At 47.8% G+C, this 19,687-nt stretch overlaps 1 protein-coding gene across 8 annotated transcripts in view; it reads right to left on the reverse strand.

Moving 5' to 3' along the window:
- Nucleotides 1-279: 279 nt before the first annotated feature.
- KDM2A (lysine demethylase 2A) overlaps nucleotides 280-19,687 on the reverse strand; it is a 105,849-nt gene continuing 86,441 nt past the window's right edge. For 7 of the 8 annotated variants that reach the window (XM_079930770.1, XM_079930773.1, XM_079930769.1 and 4 more), the window contains 9 exons: nucleotides 14,181-14,264; nucleotides 12,468-12,737; nucleotides 11,793-11,924; nucleotides 10,132-10,221; nucleotides 7,486-8,198; nucleotides 5,422-5,585; nucleotides 4,669-4,827; nucleotides 3,875-4,090; nucleotides 280-3,442 (listed from right to left, as the gene is read on the reverse strand). In XM_079930770.1, the coding sequence (XP_079786896.1) occupies nucleotides 3,261-3,442; nucleotides 3,875-4,090; nucleotides 4,669-4,827; nucleotides 5,422-5,585; nucleotides 7,486-8,198; nucleotides 10,132-10,221; nucleotides 11,793-11,924; nucleotides 12,468-12,737; nucleotides 14,181-14,264 (2,010 nt within the window). In that variant the 3' untranslated portion in view covers nucleotides 280-3,260. The remainder of the gene's footprint in view (nucleotides 3,443-3,874; nucleotides 4,091-4,668; nucleotides 4,828-5,421; nucleotides 5,586-7,485; nucleotides 8,199-10,131; nucleotides 10,222-11,792; nucleotides 11,925-12,467; nucleotides 12,738-14,180; nucleotides 14,265-19,687) is intronic. The other variant, XR_013829600.1, reaches the window with a different exon arrangement.

The raw sequence follows: 19,687 nt of genomic DNA on the forward strand, positions 1-19,687 counted from the left end.
AAAAGTTCCCCTTCATGAAGTAAAATGTTTTGGTGTTTCCATAAGCAAGTGCTGCTTTTTGACATTCAAAAAAGGAAGGCAAGACAAGTAGTAGAGGCACATAGCAGTTCTGCTGCTAACTCAGGGATGAAGCAGGAACTGCGGGCCTGGGGCGGGGGGCGGGCGGGGGGAGTGGGAGGCGAGAGCCTGCAGGACCTTCTGACTCTTCCTCTTTCACATGGACGCACACACACACACCAAGGCAGAAAAGGTTTTGTTGTTGTTGTTGTTGTTGTTTTTAAAACCTTTTTATTAAAAAAAAAAACCAAATCAAAATATTTCCCATTGGAGGCTATTTCTTTTTTTGTCTTTTAAAAATTTTATTACACAAATATCTCCCATTCCCACATGTCAGAGGAAAGATGTCCTTGCTCTTTCTAAAACCAATAGTGGAGAACGTTTAGAAAACAAAAGTCCAACTAGCTTCCCTCCTTCCCTGGCCCAAAATAACCCCAATGTGTCAACTGAGATAGCATGACTTGTCCCCTTAATGCTTACATTTAATTTAATTTTTTAGCACAACATTGGAGATTGACTCTAAATCAGCAACAAAAAATATATATTTACAATATTTCTCCGAAAACAAAAACACAACCAAACCCTTTAAACATAGTGACTTTAGGAGTTTTATTTATGGAGCAGTTATTTTTTAATCACCAAGTGATTTTATATTATATATATATATAAATTTTCTTCCTTTCCTTGTGGTCTTTCGCCCCGGTGCTCGGAAAGATGGAGGCAGGGTGTCTGGTCCCGCGGTCTGAGGAAGGCAAGCTCTCCTGGCAAGGCCGTGTCTAAGAGCAGATTGCAGGAAATTTGGCGGAACTCCCAGGTTCCTCTGTCCCCAAAGACAGACTTTCTTTCCTCCACATGGACCAACCCTCACCTCTAAAAACCATTTTCCCCCTCACAGTCCCAGAGAAAAGGAAAACCCAGCAAGGGCACAGGTCCATTGGCTGCCACTCCTGAGCTCCCTTTTCTGCTGACCAATTTACGTGCGCGGTAAAAATGCTTGTTTTTCCAAACCAAAAACAAAAATAGAAACCAAAACCCAAAACAAACCATCAGCTTGGAAATTTCTGTAGATGAAACGTCCCAAAGTCAGAGGCACTCTCCCGGCACAATCCCTGCTCTGAAGGGGTCTCTCCACCTCCCCTTTTATAAAAAGACAAGAAAACAAAACAAAGTAATCTTTTCAGTATTTTCCACAGGAGCAACCAAAAAAAGGCAGGAAGCTTCCAATTATAGGTCATTAACAATAATATTAATAAGGTTTTTGCTCAATACCCAGGGTTCTTTACAGAGAAGTTCCCCTAACTGAGGCACTCTGGAATAAGTCACTGGCATTTCCTCAAAGTTTCAGCCCCAGTTGGCTGGGGCCTGGAGACCAATGGAAGGGGCAGAGGGTCACGGGAGCAGACTGCTGCTTCTGAGGTGCAGCCAAGAGAATCAGCAGATTGGAAGAAACAGACACAATGCCACCCCCTCCCAAGACCCAGTTTTCTCTTAGGAGGCCAGTCAATGCCAGGGTCAAAGCTGGGCTAGGTGGCAAAGAGGGAGCCCCTCTGCCTCTATTGCTTTGGAAGTGGCAAGGGTGCATGTGGCGTCTCTCCTTGGGGTGGCTCACACTTCAGACCCCTGGTGCCTGGGCTCCTTCCCCTCCCCCAAAGGGCTTCAGGAGGAGGAGAGCCTGAGACTGGGCTGCAGGAAAGGGGCCAGGAAGGGATGGGCTGGAGGACGAGAAGGTGGGGCAAGGTTGTGCTATCTCGCTATCCTTACAGATGGGGAGCAGAGTGCAAATCCGCGTCTATCATTTATAAGCTCTTGCCACAGGCTGCTGCTACTGAGCATCTCCTCACACACTTAAATATTGACCCAAAAGAAATTCCGACCTTTCTTTCCATTTTTTTTTTTTTTTTTTAAAGTGCAAAAAGCTCTCTGCTGCCCTAGAGAGAGGATCTTTGGACAGGCCGTTCAATGCAAAGTAAGAGGGGGCAGCTGATGGGGCTCGACACAGGGCGGTGGAGTGGGAGATACCACGCTCCCCTCCTTCCCTCCACACACACGCTTACTACACTCAGCCACACACACAGAGGCACATGCACACCCCCTTCCATGGCTGCAGGCAGAGGGCAGGTGACTGGCTTCTAAGCAGGACCTCCCACCCCTCCAAAGGTGCCAGATCAGTGAGCCACTGGGGCTAGACACAGGCCTGGGCTCTGGTGGCTACGGGACACCTGAGGCCCGGAGCCTGCTGGGAGGCAGGTGGGGACTTGGCCTAGTTCTCTGATCCCCCCCAGCTGGGGGAGATAGGCTGCTCCCTCTGAGGACACGCATCCTGGGAAAGCCCTATTCAGGTGGGAATAAGGTAAGTGTGGAAAAGGGCAGGGCAGGCTGAAGAAGGAAGGAATGGGGAGATGGTGCCTGTCCCAGAATCTGCCTGGAAAGCAATAAAATGGGGGTGTCCCTGGGGTAGACAGTTCCAGCTCCTCTGAAGAGCCTCAACCCCAATAAGTGCAACAAGGACTTCACAGAAACTAGCAGGCAAGTCTGGGCTGGGGGAACCTCATTATGTGAACTACCACGAGCATCGGACGGGATCAAGCTAAAGGAGAGGAGAGGAGGGAGAGCACAGACACAACAAGAGGTTTCAGACACCTCAACAGCACCAGTGTGATCTGCATGGGGCTGGCATTCCTGGGGCTGCTGGCCCCTCCTGCATAAGCCGGGAGAGTGTGATGGAGGAGAGACACGCACTGGACACCATAAGGAGAACCTGGCCACGGAGATAGGGCCACTTTCTTCCCTGGGAGTTTGCTCAGAACCAGGCACTGCTGGGGACCATGGATGGGGAGGAGGACCCCAGGGCCCAGTGCAGATGACGGTTGCACAGACACCCCAAACTGAGAGCCCAGCCTCCTGGCAGGCGAGTGAGCGAGTGGGTGAGCAAGCGAGCAGGCACTGTGACAGCACACAGCCTGTGCTTTCCCCTCAGATCAATTTGCTACCCCCTTCTCCTTAGGAGGGAGAGAAGCAGGCAGGTAAGCCTGGTGTCCACCACCCTCTCTGCCCCGGCTGTAAGGGAAGGGCTCAAGGGACAGGAGAGCAGAGAGGGAGTGTGACGCTGGCCTCAGAGCCCGTGCAGGGTCGGGGAGAGAGGCTCTCCTGGCTGGGGAGTCAGGGGAAGATCGGTTTCCTGTTCAGTCTGGGCTGGGTGTGTCTTAGCTGATCTTCTGTATCAGCTTCTCGTCAGACAGGCAGTAGAGACTGTTGATGGACAAGTCTGAGATGAAGTGCTCGCAGGCTTTTCGGGTGATCTGCTTGCATCCTCGAAGGTCGATCAAGGTGACATTGGCGATGCGCCGTAGGTAGATCAGGGTCTGGTCTGTCAATTTATTGCAACCTGTGGGGAAAGTGACCACAAGGACAATGCTATGTACACACAGCCACAGGAGCCTCAATTTCCCAGCTTGCCTTCAAAATGCTAAACAAAAGCCCCCTTTTTCCCATAACTACCTGGCTCAGAGACCAGAAGCGCCATCAGCACAGCGGCCTCTGAAGGCCCCCTGCCACCGCACTCCCTGCACTGCAAGGCTCACCAAACTGCAGCTGGGTGGTGGCTGTGCTCTTAGGCACCTGACAACTGCTCGAGGCCTTAGTTCCCATCAGTTACAAAAGGGACAGAGTTCCATGTCCTTGTCCAGATGTCAGGAAACAAATTAACATGGTTTAGTCAACAGACCATGTTCTTTCTGTTCCACCGGTCAAGCTCCAAGGAGGGCTGGGCTTCTGGGAGGCAGGGGGCAGTTTGTCACAAAACATCACAGCGCCATACCTGCCATGTTGAGCTCTGTGAGGGAGTAACGAGTGGAAGACCCAACAGCGGTGAGTAGATTGGAGGACTGATCTGTCAGGTGGCTGCAGTGACTGAGGTCGAGTCGAGACAGGAGGGGCATGTGGCGGATGATGAGGCGAAGCGTGGCATCTGTGATGTCAAGGCCCGCCAGCCGGAAGTCAGTCATGTTCCGGAGCTTGCTGCGATTGTCCTGACCTGCACAGGCAAGAGAAGGGCCTAGATCAAAATTCCCAACTCTAGTCCAGCTCCAAAGCTGCAGGCAGCTTCAGCTACTTGCTGGCCAGGCCCCCCTGCAGGGGTTAATAAGCAGAACTGCCCACACGCTTCCCTTCAGGGAGTGAGCAGTGCGTGGGGGCCGTTTCTAGGAAACCAGACACGTTTTCTTTCTTCCCAGCTGCTGGACTGTGCCTCACTTACACAGCAAAGGGGTATGTGTGGAATGCTCCTCTCCTTCCCACACTCCCGCACTTTTCTAGACAATCATGGAAACAGCTTTCAATGTTCCACCTCAACCATGAAGCCTTCCTGAGCTTCCTCGGGCTTATTCTCTAAGCCCCAAGCTCCACTAACCCACAAAATGGACTTACTCCTTTCTTTGTTGGTAGTTATCTATAAACAGGTAACCTGTACTTGTACGCAGTCCATCACTCTGTTTTCAATTTGCATTTTTCTACTCTTCAACAGCATCAGAACCTTAGCTTCTGGGAATGAAGTTCAGCTGAAAGACAAAGCTACCCCAAGAGGAGCACAGAGAAATCAGGCCCAGAGCACACCTGGTTTATCAGCCGGTGGAGTCAGCAAGTCCCGAATTTGAGGGTCCTTGATTCCTACTGCCCACCGAAGATCAAGGGTCCTGAGAAGGGGGCAGCTGGAGGTGCTGAGGGCAGAGACTGCAGACCAGGAGCAGCCTGCCAGGAGGAGGTCTTTCAGTCCTGCAATGGAAGGAAACAGACACGCAATAATACACTCTACCAGCCCATCCAAAGCCTCAACTACCAGCTGATCAGATCAAGGTAAACAGATGCCCAGTCTAATGGAGAGAGGGACCATGTCCTAATCTTACTCTAGTAATCCAGCTCAAAGACTCCTATGCTTTCCTAAATTACATCTAACTCTGGTGGTAAAATGGACTGCTTAGTTCCTACCAGAGTCATGTAAGTGTGAGTGACTTCCTCTTTATCCAAGACCTCAAAATGCTTAAGGGAACAAGGCCTTACAAGGGGCTGATCAAGGCAACATCTTACTCAAATTTCCTCTTCAGTGGCTATGCTGAGCAGACCTGCAGGGCTGGCAGCAGCACCTGATCCCGTTCTCTTCATCGTCTACTGCAGTGATTGGCCTGCCAGTCCAGAGTGGCACCGTGGGGACTGGCAGTTAAGATGGCCCAGGCTAAGTGTCTTGCTAAGCAGAGAGGCAACAATGGCACAGACTGCTGCCCTAAATTGCCCTAAAGCAATTCTAAGAAGCGCTGCCAACAACGCAGCTTTCCCTGCCTGCCCTTGGAAGGACAGCGCAGGGCTGCTCACCTGGCAGCCTATTGACGAGCCACGTCAGTTGTTTTTTGGAGATGTTGGTCCAACTGAGGTCGAGGCTAACTGGCTGCCTCTTGATGATGCCACTGAGAGCCTGGGGTACAATAGCCTTACACCTACTCAAGTCAATTTTTGTCCAAAGTCTCTTGTCGCAGCACCTGTGACAGAAGGAAAGAGAACTAGCTGTCAATACCTGATGTCCCTTGTCAGAGGAACTTCATCACAGGCTGCTGGAGGCTTCTGGGAAAAGCAGAGCACCTGGAGGATTCACCTTCTCTAGATTCTTCTACATGCATACAAGGATCATGCCCTGTCATTTTTTGCCTCAGAGAATAGGGATTACTTGACCAGTTCACCCTGATTTACTCTGGATGGGCTGAGAACACAGCACAATTGTTAGGGACACACAGTGAAACAATATACTATAACCCCTCATTTGCATTAAAATGGTACGGCTCCCATCAAAGTATATATAAGGGAACATCAAAAAGTTTTTTGACTTCTTAACTGCTGGAAGCTACTAGGCTTCCCTCTACTCTCTCCCTCATCACAGTGTCTCCCAGCTGCCTGAGACGCAGGGCGCTACGTGGCACATCCACAGTTCATTTTGCCTTGAGCTCCACAAAGAGCCATTACTGTATCAGGTCGAAAGAGGCTCTTTATTAAAATCAGGCCTGGAGAGTCCTCTACCACCCTTGGGTTTCAGTGCTATCTTTACATTTTCTAGCCAGTCCAGACCAGAACTGAAAAGGAGAGGCTTGCCCTTCCACTGCAATCTACAAGTCCATAGGCCACAAATAGCACTGCAACATGCAGGCTTCTGTTTAATATTTTATAGTTCCTGCTCCCCAGCCTGGCTCAGAGTCTGGCTGGCAGGGGAAGAGGAGACGGCACATAATGCGAGTCTTATGTGGCTTGGCCTGGAAACTGAGGGATAGAGCCAGGCAGGCCCACTAGCCCTACGAAGAGAAATATTAGGAGAATTTGGGTAGATCACATATTAATTCAGATTTGGGAAATAAACTCAAGTTTGCAAAGAATGGAGTCTTTATTTAAAGACTGAAAAAACTTCACCAATGGCACATGAAACTTCTATGGCAGAAACAGGCTGCTTACAATAGAGCAGGGGATCTCAAACTTTAATGTGTATCAGAATCCCCTGGTGGAGAATTTATTAAAAACAGATTGCCTGGCCCCGCCCCCGAGGTTCTGATTCAGTAGGTCTGAGATGGGCCCTGAAAACCTGAACTTCTAACAAGGTCCCAGGTGATGTCACTGGTCCAGGCATCACACTTTGAAAACTACTGTAATGGGATTTGACCCAGATATAAAGGATATGTCCTAGGGTCCAGGAGCTTAAAGGAAAACAATGCCCAGTGGAAATCTTTATCACCTCTAGGTATCCCCCCCCTCCCTTGTCTTAACGTTTAACTTGAGAAGAAATGGCAGGTCTCACTAAGAAGGACAACTAAGTCTCAGGAAGCTTCAACACTGAACTGCTTGCTGGAGAAAGGAATTCCGATCCAGGTTTAGAGGATGAGAATTAAAACTATGGCAAATTGTGAGCCTGTGAGCACCTTCAAAGTGTTTTAAAAGCATGTATACCTCTCTCATTAGATGGAGACATAACTGAGGCAGGCGCTTAACAGCAGTCATCTGTGTCACCAGCACCAGGAGAGTGACTGGCATATCACAGGCTCTCAACAAATGTATAACAAGTTCAGTTGACTGGGGGGTAGGGGGATTATGACTCTGAAGTTTTAGCACAAACTACAAATCCATCCCCCAGGCCCAAATGTACAAATCCATCCTTAAGTCCAGTAAAGAGAGATGGGAAAGTAGCAGGGAGAGGATGCAAAGGGCCAAATTTCCCCAATGACACCTGCAGGCACAACTGGCCACATATTTAACAGGACCCACCGTCTGGGGAACAGACTGGGTTGATTTAATCCTTTAGGACCCGACAAGCCTCCAGATGCCAAGACACATGCTGTTCTCATATGGAAACCTGCCACCTACTCCCGTACCCCTATTCCTGATCCCTGTATCCCTGCTCACCATTTATACCACGTCTTGCACACTCGCATACATTCACAAAGTTCTCTGCGGCTGAGGTAGCGGAAGACAGACATCCAGACCTCCCGCTGCATCCAGCTTTCGTCTCCATCCTGAGCCCAACTGCCCCGGCCATTCAGCCTGGCTGCACCCCCCTCCTCTGCACTGTCATCTTCCTCCTCCTCCTCCTCCTCTTCCTCCTCCTCTCCCCCCAGCCCCTCCTCATCCCCACGCTGGGGGGTTCGGGCTGGGCAGTGCTGCACTAGCACACGGGGGGAATGGCGAAGGTTGGCAGAGGAGGCCGTGATGGCCTGCAGCTTGGGCACAATGGATGTCCCGTGGAGCTCTTTGGTGGGCCTCTGTAGCGTGACAGTGAGGTACGATCCCCGGATCTTGGCTTTCTCAACTTCAGACAGCTCCTTTTTGCCGCTGGGGTTGTTCTCCTTTTCCCGTACCATGGTGCGCTCTGTGGCCTGCAGCCGCAGCAACTGCCGCCGTTTGAAGCGCTCATCGCGGCTGGCACTGTGGTGGTCGCTGGGGCCGGCCCCAGGGGATGAACGAGTCACCACGCCCCGGGGGGAGGCCGGGTCGTGGATGAGCTGCAGCATGGAGGTGGGCGAGTGAGGTGGGGGCGTGAGGGGCTCGTCGCAGCTCCGCAGGGGCCGCAGGACTTTGGCTTGCACGGATTCTTCGTCACTCTCTTCCATTTTCCGCTTCTGCAAAACAGGCCCCCAAACGCCACATCAGTGCCTCATTTCTTCAAAACCCTCTACACTTACAGGGTCAACCTCACTGTTGCTCTCAGAGGACTAGCGAGAAGGCAGGCCACTGCTTTTCTACGGGGAAAGGGATCTCTACCTGCTGCAGGGTGGTCATCTCCTCCGTCTGCAATCTAGACTCTGCCAGGATCAGCAACTGAGCTCACGTCTGTGCTGGAGAAAGCTGATTACAGAGCAAAACCCTCGAAATAGGTCACTTGGGAAATCTACCTGTGACAGAAAGGTCTGTGTCCAAGTACAGAGGAGTGGGATCCAAATTTGGGCTGCATGATTCCATAGCCTGCCCTATTCAGCTCTTGTCCCAATTTTTTGGTTATAATTCCCTGGGTAAAGAAATCCTTTAAAGAGGCCACAACTCTACCCCTATGCCATCTGACCATTTTAAACACCCAAGAGATGCTTCTGTTGGAAGAAAAGCAGCCTACATATATATTTGAACTAGGATGTTGATTGTGATAGCAGTAAACACTACTGACTTTTAGCTCTACCAGGGTCTAAGCTCGACCCTACCAGGCTGCTTCTTCCACTCAGTGCCTCACGCTGTCCCGGGAGACCAACCACAGGTGAGAGATTATGCTGAGAACGAGAAACTGCACTGCTCCCAGAGGAATCTCCTCAGGATGAAAATGAGGAATTCAAGTTTGGTGAAGCCAACATCTCACAAAAAAAGCACAACCTCACCCTCTGCCACTTGTGCTTACCGGTCACTTGTCCCTTCCTGAAGCCCACCTTGGCTATGCTGCAATGAAGCCTAACCAATGTGCTCCACTAGGTATCACAGCAGTAGTTCAGATTTGCTTTAAGGAGACATTTTGTGTCCCTATGCAACAATTCTGCTCCCTTTTCTCCTTATTTTCTTAGATCACTATGGTTGGAAGAGAATGACCAACTTTTGGGTGCTGGCTTTTACAATGCATTAGAAGGTAATATTAAAGTATCTGCCAATCCATCTGCTACAGCAAGCGCCCACCACCACCACGCCCACCACCACCACCACCACCACCAGTGAAGACACATGTAAAAGCTATTACTAGAAGAACTTGCTGCTAGTATAAGAACTTGGAATAAGGAGAACTTTAGCACTAGTCAACTCCAGAAATCTTTGCCCTCAAAGATATTTAGACTGAAAATTCAATGACCTCAGTGCCTAAGTGGGAAGAAAGAGAAAGAAAACAAGGAAACGTGTCCCTACTCCTGCGCAGGGTACCTGGAATCATCCACCAGGGCATGGATGACTGACACGAAGCCAACGGCCTCCTCTGTATGTGCCCTTAACAGGTCTTGCCTTCCTGGCTGGAGTAACCAGCGTCTTTTTGGTCCTTTGACATTACTGGTGACCACTGGACCAGCAACAGTAGTAGCCTGGGGCCAAGGTCATGGCACTGATCCCCTCCAGAGGAGGGACGGCCTCTGTAGGACACAATTGGGCACGAGGGCAGGGTTTTCTGCCACAAAGGTGAAGATGACAAAAATGTAAACCTGCCTAACTGGAAACTCCAGTATACCACCGTATTTACCAGCTGACTCGGGTCACTGCCTCCCCTCAAGTTTCATTCCTCATGAGCAGCCCAAGCTCACCTCATTTCCCTCTTCAAACAGCCCAGCTGTGGCTCCTCTTTTTCAAGGGCCCCAAAGTGTAAAAGAACCTCAGGAATTTGCAGACCCCCAAGACCCCCAACAATATTCAATAGTAAAAAAACCCACAAAATTTAAAACTCAAAAGAAATATAATTAACCAAAGGAAAAAAAAAGATAGCAAACAAAACAGAATAAAAAATAATCTTGCAAATAAAGATGCAAAGGCAAACGTTATCCTGAGCTTGATGCTTCCTTCCTTCTCACAGTGCAAGATTGGAGAAAGTTCCCTTACCTGGGTTTTCTCTGAGCTGTCCTCCTGGTAGCACTTTGGACACTCCCAGCAATTTGGCAATTCCTCGTTAAGCAAACCCTCTCCATCCATCTGTAAGCAGATAACGATGTTAAAAATCTGTCTCATTTAAAAAACAGACAAAACCCAACCTGTCTCTTAAGTTTCCTTTATCAAACAATAACACAGCCACATGGTTGGGAAGAGTTACCCACTCTTAAACACACTGGTCCACAGGGGAGAAAGATAGAGAACCATCTGGCCTCACTCCCAGACAGTGGGAAACTGGCCATCCTCACTCTTGGTTACCTGATCAAGTTTAGACTCCAAGAGAAGATTCCCAAGAGTCTGGGTCAATCTGGGGTCTCTTCCCCTGACACATACATTCTCCTGAGGGTCTCATGCCACTTTGTAAAACGAACTGGACACACAGAAACAGTGCCAGTGTGATCTTGACAGTGGGGCATAATGGTTAAGACTTAGTTATGGTTTGGGGTCTCTGTGACTCAACTGTTAAGTGAGGATAAATAACAATACCCATTTTACAGGGTAGTGGTAAGGATTAAATGAATTATGTACTACGTAAAATGTTTAGAAAAATGCCTGGCATGTAGTAAACACTTTGTATTAACCATTGTCATCATCATGAAGATAATACCTTATTTTATCAACTCTAAGATGCATATTTTCACGTTTGAATCTTCTGAAACTGGGCTGCTTCTCACAATTAACAGTGTCTTATAATCACTGTCAGCCAGGTGGCAGTCATGACATAGTTGACACCTTCAGGAAGACCAAGAAAGTACCAGCACCAATGCATTTTAGATTTAAAGAAAACTTAAAGAAGAAACAGGTCAGACCCAACTTCACAGGGCTGTCTTAAAGATTAGACAAGGGAGTATATGTAAAAGAGTGCTTCTTCACTCCGGCTGCACATTAGAATCACTTGGGGAGCTTTTGAACACGCCTGGGCCCAGAGTCCATGACAGAAGAGTTGACTCAACCTCTGAGGTTGAGGTCTGAACCTTCTTTTTTTTGAACCTTCTAACTACTTTTTTTTGGCTGTGCTGTGCGGCTTGCGGGATCTTAGTTAGTTCCCTGACCAGGGATTGAACCCAGACCCTCGGCAATGAAAGTACGGAGTCTTGACCACTGGACCACCAGGGAATTCCTGTTACTATTTTTTTTTTTTTTTAAAGCTCTCCGGGTGTGCACCGAGCCTGATACAGACTGAACACACATTAAATATTAGCTGACAGTATTACTCTCACCATCTTTCAGGAACTAATATCCAGAGATAAAATGAAGTATGTAACAGAGGCACTTAAAGGCATGAGGCATTCCAAAACAGACTAGGCTATGCCACGATGGCCTGGGGACTCCAAACATACCCACCAGAGGCCAGACTGTAAGCTCCATGAGGGTAGGAACCAGGACTATTTTGTGTACCGGTTTATCCTCAGGGTCTAGCACAGTGCCTGACATTGAATACAGACACTGAATCAAGAGCAGATGTTAGACCACTACATGACCCACAGCTGATGGCCCACAGTAGGGATGCTGCCAGCCTCTCATGACAGATGTTCCACTTTCCTCTGCTCCACTCAGTATCTTTAGACATTCTATAAGCGGAGACCTCATGGGCCCCTTAGGCCTCTCCTCACCTGGAGGCAGCCAGGATGAACAATCTCGTTGCAGACACAGCATTCCATGAGTTTCTTCTCAAAGTCCTGTGTCTCCTCATTTTGATCCACCTCTCCACAGAGGGAACACGTGACTGAGTGAGGCAGTCTGGGCTACAAGAGGACAAAGACAGAAACCAAGAAAAGAGCAGGCTTAGATCCTTATCATTTCAGCTTCCCTTTAACCAAAGATGGACGATTTGGTTCCTGTAATTCTCTAGTAAACACTTAGAGAGCACAGAGACTGGGTGGTGAGAAGAGAGGTTTTGGCAGGAAAATTGGCTAAGGAAGAAAATGGGGAGAGTCAACTAGCTGAGGACAAGAGACCAAAAGAGATCAGTTTATTTTCAGTTGGCCTGTCCTTGGCCTCTCAGGTCCTTCCTTTCTAATCCACTTAAAGAGGGGACAGACAGCAGTGATTTGCCCTTCAAGTGCTGGTCCCTCAGTTGAAAACTGCCTAAGGCTGAAAGATTAAATTCGATTATTTTAAATATTAGATACCTTCTTTCTAAACCTAGAGAAAAAAGGGACAAAATGAAGAAAGCCATAAAGAGAGCAAAACCTTGTCTTCCCAACTCTGAAGTCTACACTGTGTGTATTTCGGTCCCCTGGTACCACCCCCCCTCCCCCATATTCTTTACCCAGCAGATCACTCACTGCCAAGCACTGCCGGAGAACACAGGACTGCTTCATGCGACCAGGGCCCCCAAACTTCTTCATGTCCCTGCAGTAGTGGCAGACACCACACTCTCCTTGCACACAGGCTTTGCATTTTCGACATCGCACTCGTCTCCGCCTGGCTCCTGACACTATGGGGGAGGCAGCAGCTGGCCTCACAGGTGTTAACCGTGGAGCTGGTTTCATAGTGTGAGGCTTTGTGATGGGGATGGTAGGAACCCGCACCTTTGGCCGGGTCGGGAATTTAAGCTAGAAAGAGAAAGCAGTGAGGTCAAACATATCAGGTAGTTTTAAGGACTGGAGGGGGTAGATCACTACACGGCTTGGCAAACTATGGCCAGAGGGCAAACCGCCCACTGCCTGTTTTTGTAAATAAAATTTTATTGGAACAAAACCATGTTCCGTTGTTTATGTTTTGTCCATGGGTGCTTTCAAGCACAGTGGCAGAACTGAGAAGCTGCAACAGACTGTATGGCCTGCAAAACCTAAAAAAATTATCTTTATTTATTATATTTATTACCTACACATTATCTTTATGGAAAAAGTTTGCTAATCCCTTCAGACTACTTCAGCCCCAACCCTCTCACTCTGCTAAGCTACCCTTCCCTGAAGCTTTCTATGTACCAAAGTCATTCCAGGGGCACTCTAATATTTCCTTATCCTGAATATTACTACTCAGAATACATTCCTGAAGAAGACAGTAAACTACTTGAGGGTGAGACAAGTCTTGTTCTTTATTATTCCAAATCCAAGCCTACAACCTGGTACACAGGAGACACTCCAATAATAGGTAAGGGCGGAATAAATCTCTAAGGTATATGTTTATAATTTTAGCACTTGTATTTTACCCTGCTGGTTATCTTTTCAAGAACAAGGACTATGTCTTCCACTTCTTTAATTTCCCACTGTGCCTTAAGTACTTTTCTGACACAGAACACTCAACAGCCAGGGCCAGAAATGCTGTTCTGAGGCAGTCCCATGTGGCCATGCATGAGCCAAGTGGGATGACACTACTTAGGAAGGAGGAAGTCTTCTTCAAAGACATCTTTTAGATACACACCTTTATATTCTGCCTAAACGTTCCTGGAATGTGATGGCTCTGCAAGTTTTAGCTAGGGAACCAAAGAAGGGCCTAATTTATTTGCCAGACTCACGACCAGGATCAGAATGCTATCACTGACCTTGACAAAGGACAATATGGGAAAAAACTATACAGGACCTGACTGAAGAGGCATGAAAATTCATAACTGACAATTTACTAACTAATGGGTAACTGCTTTCCTCTCTTTTCAATTCAATACTGAAAAGTCCAAATTAAGGGGAAACTTGAGAGTGTGGTCTCACTCCAATATAGACATCTAGCCTTTTAAATGTATATACAATTATTTTAACTAGTTTTACATCAGATGTATGAAAATAATTGAGTCACTGGGCCAGAAGGATAGGAACTGATCCATTCTTGGCATCTGAACCTGGAGGCAGGTCTCCTAGTTTGACAGTTCCGTTAAGAGAGTCACCTCCAAAGATAGCCAATTATCCTGACTTAAGAGGCAAAACAGAACTGAGTAATGATTTTCTGTCAGTTCACACTAATGCAACCAAAGCTGTCTGCCTCTAGTTGTTCTTTTTCTTCCAGTAACAGTAATGGTTAGCCAGCAAAATGTTTCAGCAGCCTGAAGAATAATTTCTTACCTTATCCCTTTTCGGCCACTGTACAATAGGGACTCCAGTGAGGGCTAACTTGGGATCACTGTTGGCAAGCTCCTCCAGCAAAATCTAAGGGTAAGACAGGAGAGAAGAGGGGAAAAAAGGACATAGTGAACAGAGAGCCAACCACTCCTAACAGCATCCAGACTTAGCCTCAGTCCCCCTAAGCACCAAGGTGAAGGGCAGGCTGGCAACTGTCCATATTTTCCCTTCATATAGAGAGAGACTCACTGCAAAAGAAATCGAAGATGGAAAAGAACTCAAACGAGTGCAGTACTATCAAGACTTCAAATTTACCTTTGCTTCCAACCCCATACTTGTGTACTTACTGTAACCACTTATGCTACCACTGTGACAAGTGTTGTCACACAGTTCTATATATGACAGTAAAACTTTACCTCATCCCATTACTCTTCTACACCAGTTAACGAGTATTATCATGTATTTAAATATTGCCTTCATTTCGCAGATGTTATCGGCGAAGTGGCAAAAAAAAAAGGATTGGCTAATACTGAATTAATAATATGAACAGCAGGGTCTTAATGTCTTGATTCAACCCCGGGCTGTGTTCTTCTAAGGCTGATTACAGAAATCTCAATCTCAAATCTCTCTCTCTCTCTCTCTTACACACACACACACACACACACACACACACGCACACACACACACACGCACGCACACACACACACACACACACACACACAGAGTTATTTGCCTTTATTCCCATAAAGGGGAGCAGGAACTACCTTAGGGGCAATAGTTCCCATGACTTTAGCCAATCTAGTTTGAATGACTTCAGGTACAATTCTACAGTAAGAAACTGCCACTCAAGTGAGTCACACTAGTTGAGTGTTATTTTGAAACAAATCTTTTACGTTTTAGACAGAAATTTCTGAGTCCCAAACCTTCTAGCAGAACGAAATCCCTCCTCATCTGACCTCATGAGCCCTAAAGCAATGGCAACTGCAAAAAAACACAAATCCAGAAGACAAGTTACACAATTTCTTTCTGGTTGCTTTAGGTGTATACAGGATATTAACTGTTTCAGGGAAAAGTAAACTTTGATCCTGGACAGGCCAGCATGCCTGGGCCATTTTTAATAATAATTCTCCTAACCCTGTGGGGTCTGTGCCTAGAGACCAGGACTTTTTGAAGCATGAGGCATTTCTCTACCAAGTTTTTTCATCCTTAACCTAAGGATCATGCTCCAAATCCAGAGTTGGGACTCAGAAAGACCCTTTAACTCATACCCATGAAGCTCCTCCACGATGATCCCCTTTGCCAAAGCTCCAGATGCCTCTCACACTCCCCCAAACTGATTTCATTTGCAGACGTTTTATTTACTTCGAGTTGCTATGGCACCCTATTCTGGAGCCTCCTCTTAGCACCACACTGCGTGGGGGTGAAGAGGCGGGGTGCAGTGCCACGTGGGACTAGGCTCTGGTACGGGCTCCTAATCTCCCCAGGGTGAAAAATTCAGGTCCATTCAAAATGTGTGCTAGGGAGTGCATGGCTCCCCTCCCCCACTTCGCACTGCCGAGGAGTAGGACTCTGCCCATTTCCTCTGCCTGCGAGCACTGAGCTGTCCACAAACAGGGACTTTCCACTTTCAGCAAAACAGACTACACAGAAAGATCCGCAATTGTTTAAGAGTAGAAAAGGAACCTAACTATTCACCAAAAGCAGTCCACCTGCAAGACTTCTGTGGGGGACAGGGAAGGGTAGGTGGAGAAACTGTGTCTGTGTTGGGGTGCGGGGCGGGTGGAGGGGGGCAGCTGTTCACACATACACGACTCAGTTACTAGGGTCTGTGTGGGTGTGGAGGGAAATGCAGATTTCCTTCCAAGCCTTATTTCACCGGGGCCATACGACCAAGCACGACCAAGCACGTCCTGCCTTCATCAAAAAAGGCAGACTCCAGCTGAGGCCCTTCAAGAAACCATATAAAGAAGCCACCACCCTTCACCAGAGGGGGTTTGGGACAGGGAGCGGGGGTGGAGTGCGGAAAGGCTGACGCCTATCTAGGCTCCTGGCATTCGAGAGAATGTTCAAGCACAAGCCCACACCCGACACAGCCCAGGAAGGGGAAGAGAACCGCGGGCGCCTGAGTAGAGAAGGGGAAAAGATTCCCAAAAGCCAAACGACCCAATTTGAAAGCACATCCCACCAGAAGGGGAACAAGTGCAGTGACGGCACAACCAACACCTAAGCATTGTCCCGGACTCGCTCGGCAGGCAGTTCTTCTGCCTCTTCACCAAGACAAAGTCCCTACAGTTACATACACCCCGAACCAGAAAGGGTTTGCCGCCCGCCTGCCTGACCTTGCGTTTCTCGTCGCTCTGGAGCTGCCGAGGCTCTTGGTTGAAGTTTCCCCAGCGTCTTTGTTTTGCTTTCTGTATTGGAAGTTGTGCTGAAGGACTTAGGTTTTCTGCCTCTAGGAAAAATCCCAATTTACTTGAAAATTCTGAAATCTCCCAGAGCAGCTAAGGCAGGACAGTCGGGCTAACCCCTTCAGGTTACCCAGAGGGAGCGGCGTGCAGTGCTCTAAGCTCCTTCTCGAGCCCTTCAGCTCAGCCGCGGCTTCCTGTGACTGCGAACAATGCTGCTGCGTCACCCACATGCAGCTCCCAGAAATGCTTTGCAACGGAAGATGGCAGGAGGGGAGCCGAGCTCTAGTGAGCAAGCCAGCAGAGGGCCCAGCGTCCTGCGGCAGAGTCAGGAGGGGGTGTGCTGGGCAGGCGCTCTCTGCCCGGCGATTGGAGGAGAGCCCGCCGGGGAGGTGAGCCGGCCACGCCCCGCCTTCTCCCTCCCTCCGTCACCGCAAGAGGAGAACCCAGGGCCGGCCCCCGGGGCTCTCGCTGGCTGACTTCGGAAGGCGCCAGCAAAGGCAAGGCTTTAACCCATTCCAAGTCTGGTCCCGCGTTTGTCCTTGCCTCGGTCCACACCCTTCCCCCCAGGGTCACCTCTTATGGTCACAGCCGGTGCTCTCACTGGCTGCACACACCGATCTCTCCCCGCTCTCAGGCAGACAGCGAGTCGCCCAAAGTTCAGCCTCTGCAGCTGAGCCAGGCCCCAGAGCTGAGCTCCTCTGGAGTTACCTTCACTCCCTGAACAACCGGCCTGCTTCACCTGCCCCTCCCCCAGCCCAGAATCCATAACCAGCACACGTTCCCAGAAAAACCTTCAGAATGACACATTTCAACCAATACTGAGGTATTCAATACAATACGTCTGTTTAATATCAGCTACTTCCACAACAGATCCCGGCCTCTGCTCACCACCCGGGGAGCCTCCCACAGTGAGAGAACCGCCTGGGCAGCTCTGCTGGCAGTTCCCTCGTGACCAAGTCAGACCAGCTGAGGCACAATCTCAGGTCAAGGAGCTTTACTCTCCTACCTCTCCTACCTCGGAACCAGGCACAGGGAACCAGGGGGAAGTGCAGCTGCCAACTCCACACCTGCCAGTCTCCTGGGACCCTGCCCCTTGGACTACCCCACCCTCAGGGCACCAGCACTCCTGCACATCTCCTCTGCCTATGCCAGTTGTCTGTTCTGCCTGCCTCTTTCTTGATATTCCCTGGATGAAGCAGCCAGCCTCACATCCTGTCAGACACCTTCATGACACTTCTGACGGCCACTCGAGTGACACGTGTCACCCACTCTCCACGCACCGATCCACGGTCAGGGTTAAGCTCAGACAGAATGAGCACTCTCTCAGGCTACAGTGTCCCATATATTGGGGCCAGATTTATGTAATTTTTAGACTCTAATAAATGTAACTTGGCTTTTTTGGAAATGACAGAAGCTGCTTTGAAATAAACATCTCAGGCCACTGAGAACCTAGCTCTTAACCACTGGAAACATGCTTATTTATTCTCGCTTATTCCAGGACAGTTGTTTCAGTGAGTTTCTGGTGCAGGCAATGGCCTAATAGGCTCTCTGGGGCCTGGGGCTTTGGATGCCGGGCTCTGCATATTTTAATTTTTACAGTAGTTTACCAAGGAAAAGGAGGGACTTTCGTGCTCTTCTGTGGAGCTCTTCCTGGAAATGTTTGAATGGTCACTCTAATCCTAAACCTCATTTGCACTTTATCTTAAGACTCAGAGACCCTATGTAATTTAGTCTTAATCACTGGACTGCCTGGGAAGTCCCTAGCCTATTATGTTAGAAAAACCTTCCTTAACAGGTGTGAGAGGTCTTCTTGGAAAATGCTTGTTTTGGTCTTAGTGTTATCTAACCTAGAGGGATGATGAAGTATGCACAAATACTTGACAAACAAGTTACTCCAAAACAAAACAAAACACAAGTTCAAGTTGTAGCAAGCAGAAATTCTAAAGGCCACCGGAAAAGGACAAAAACGAGACAGGAAACTCACTCCAGGTAAGTTTTCAAATCACACATTAAACAAGACCTAATTTTTTTCTCTTATTAATTCAGAATAAAAGAGCAACAAAGATGAGAATAAGAATATAACATTATATAATACAGGAATATAATGAAAATATTTTTAAATAATTGTATCTATTTTAACCTAACCTATATGCCTTGGAGCTGAGTTATTTAAAACTTTTTAGTCAGTAAGAATATGTGAATTATTACAAATATCTTGTCAGTAAAAATTGCAAATGAAGTTTTATTTATACAAGTTCTTTTTTTCCCTCCTCATCTGGCTTAATGGACTAAGTTCTAATTACACTGGGTCCTCTATCAGCTCTTCTCTTTATTAGTGTCAGAATCACTCCCAAAGTGTCAGATGAGGGAAATTTCTGATTAGTGTTTCTGTATTTATTCACAACCGTAACTCTCTGCTTCAGTCCCATCATACTCCTGGGATGGAGCTTAGTGTAAATTTTTACATCACAGTTACAAAATAAAATGTTAGAATCTTAGATCAGAGCAGCAGTAGCCAATTGTACCACAAAGAAAAAATTTCAAATTTATAAATTGAGAGCTTTCATCATTTAGATAATGTTGTAGTAATCAATCTGTATCATCTAACAGGAAAGTTTATTAACTGGTAAATTAAAAAGACTGGCACCTCCTTCCCTTAGAACAGAATCGACCACCCGCCCCTCAGTGTCATGCCCAGCACCTGTAAACCTAGAAGGCACTTACTTTCTTAGCCCACTTAAAATGCCTGCTCCACCACTGGACTGTAAGCCCCCTGAGGGTTTGGTCCACAGTATGTTCCCGTATTTATACCAACTCTAAGCCTGGTTCCTGGCAGAGAGTAGGCAGGCATTATTCACATTAGTGGAATAAGTGAATTTCATAGATCTGTAACAGTTAATTTTTTTCTGTAATAATGATACTGTTTATTAAGTACTTTACTAACATTATCATTAATTTTCACAACATCCCCACTGAGGTAGATGTTATTTTACAGAGGAGAAAACATGCTTTTATAGATCTAGTATCCTGCCCAAAAGTCACATGTTTGCCAAGCTTATCAAAAGGTTTTAGAGAAAATAGGAAAGTAGAAAAATATTCAGT

This window comes from Stenella coeruleoalba, assembly GCF_951394435.1.
Source record: "Stenella coeruleoalba genome assembly, chromosome: 8".
NCBI classification, from domain to species: domain Eukaryota; kingdom Metazoa; phylum Chordata; class Mammalia; order Artiodactyla; family Delphinidae; genus Stenella; species Stenella coeruleoalba.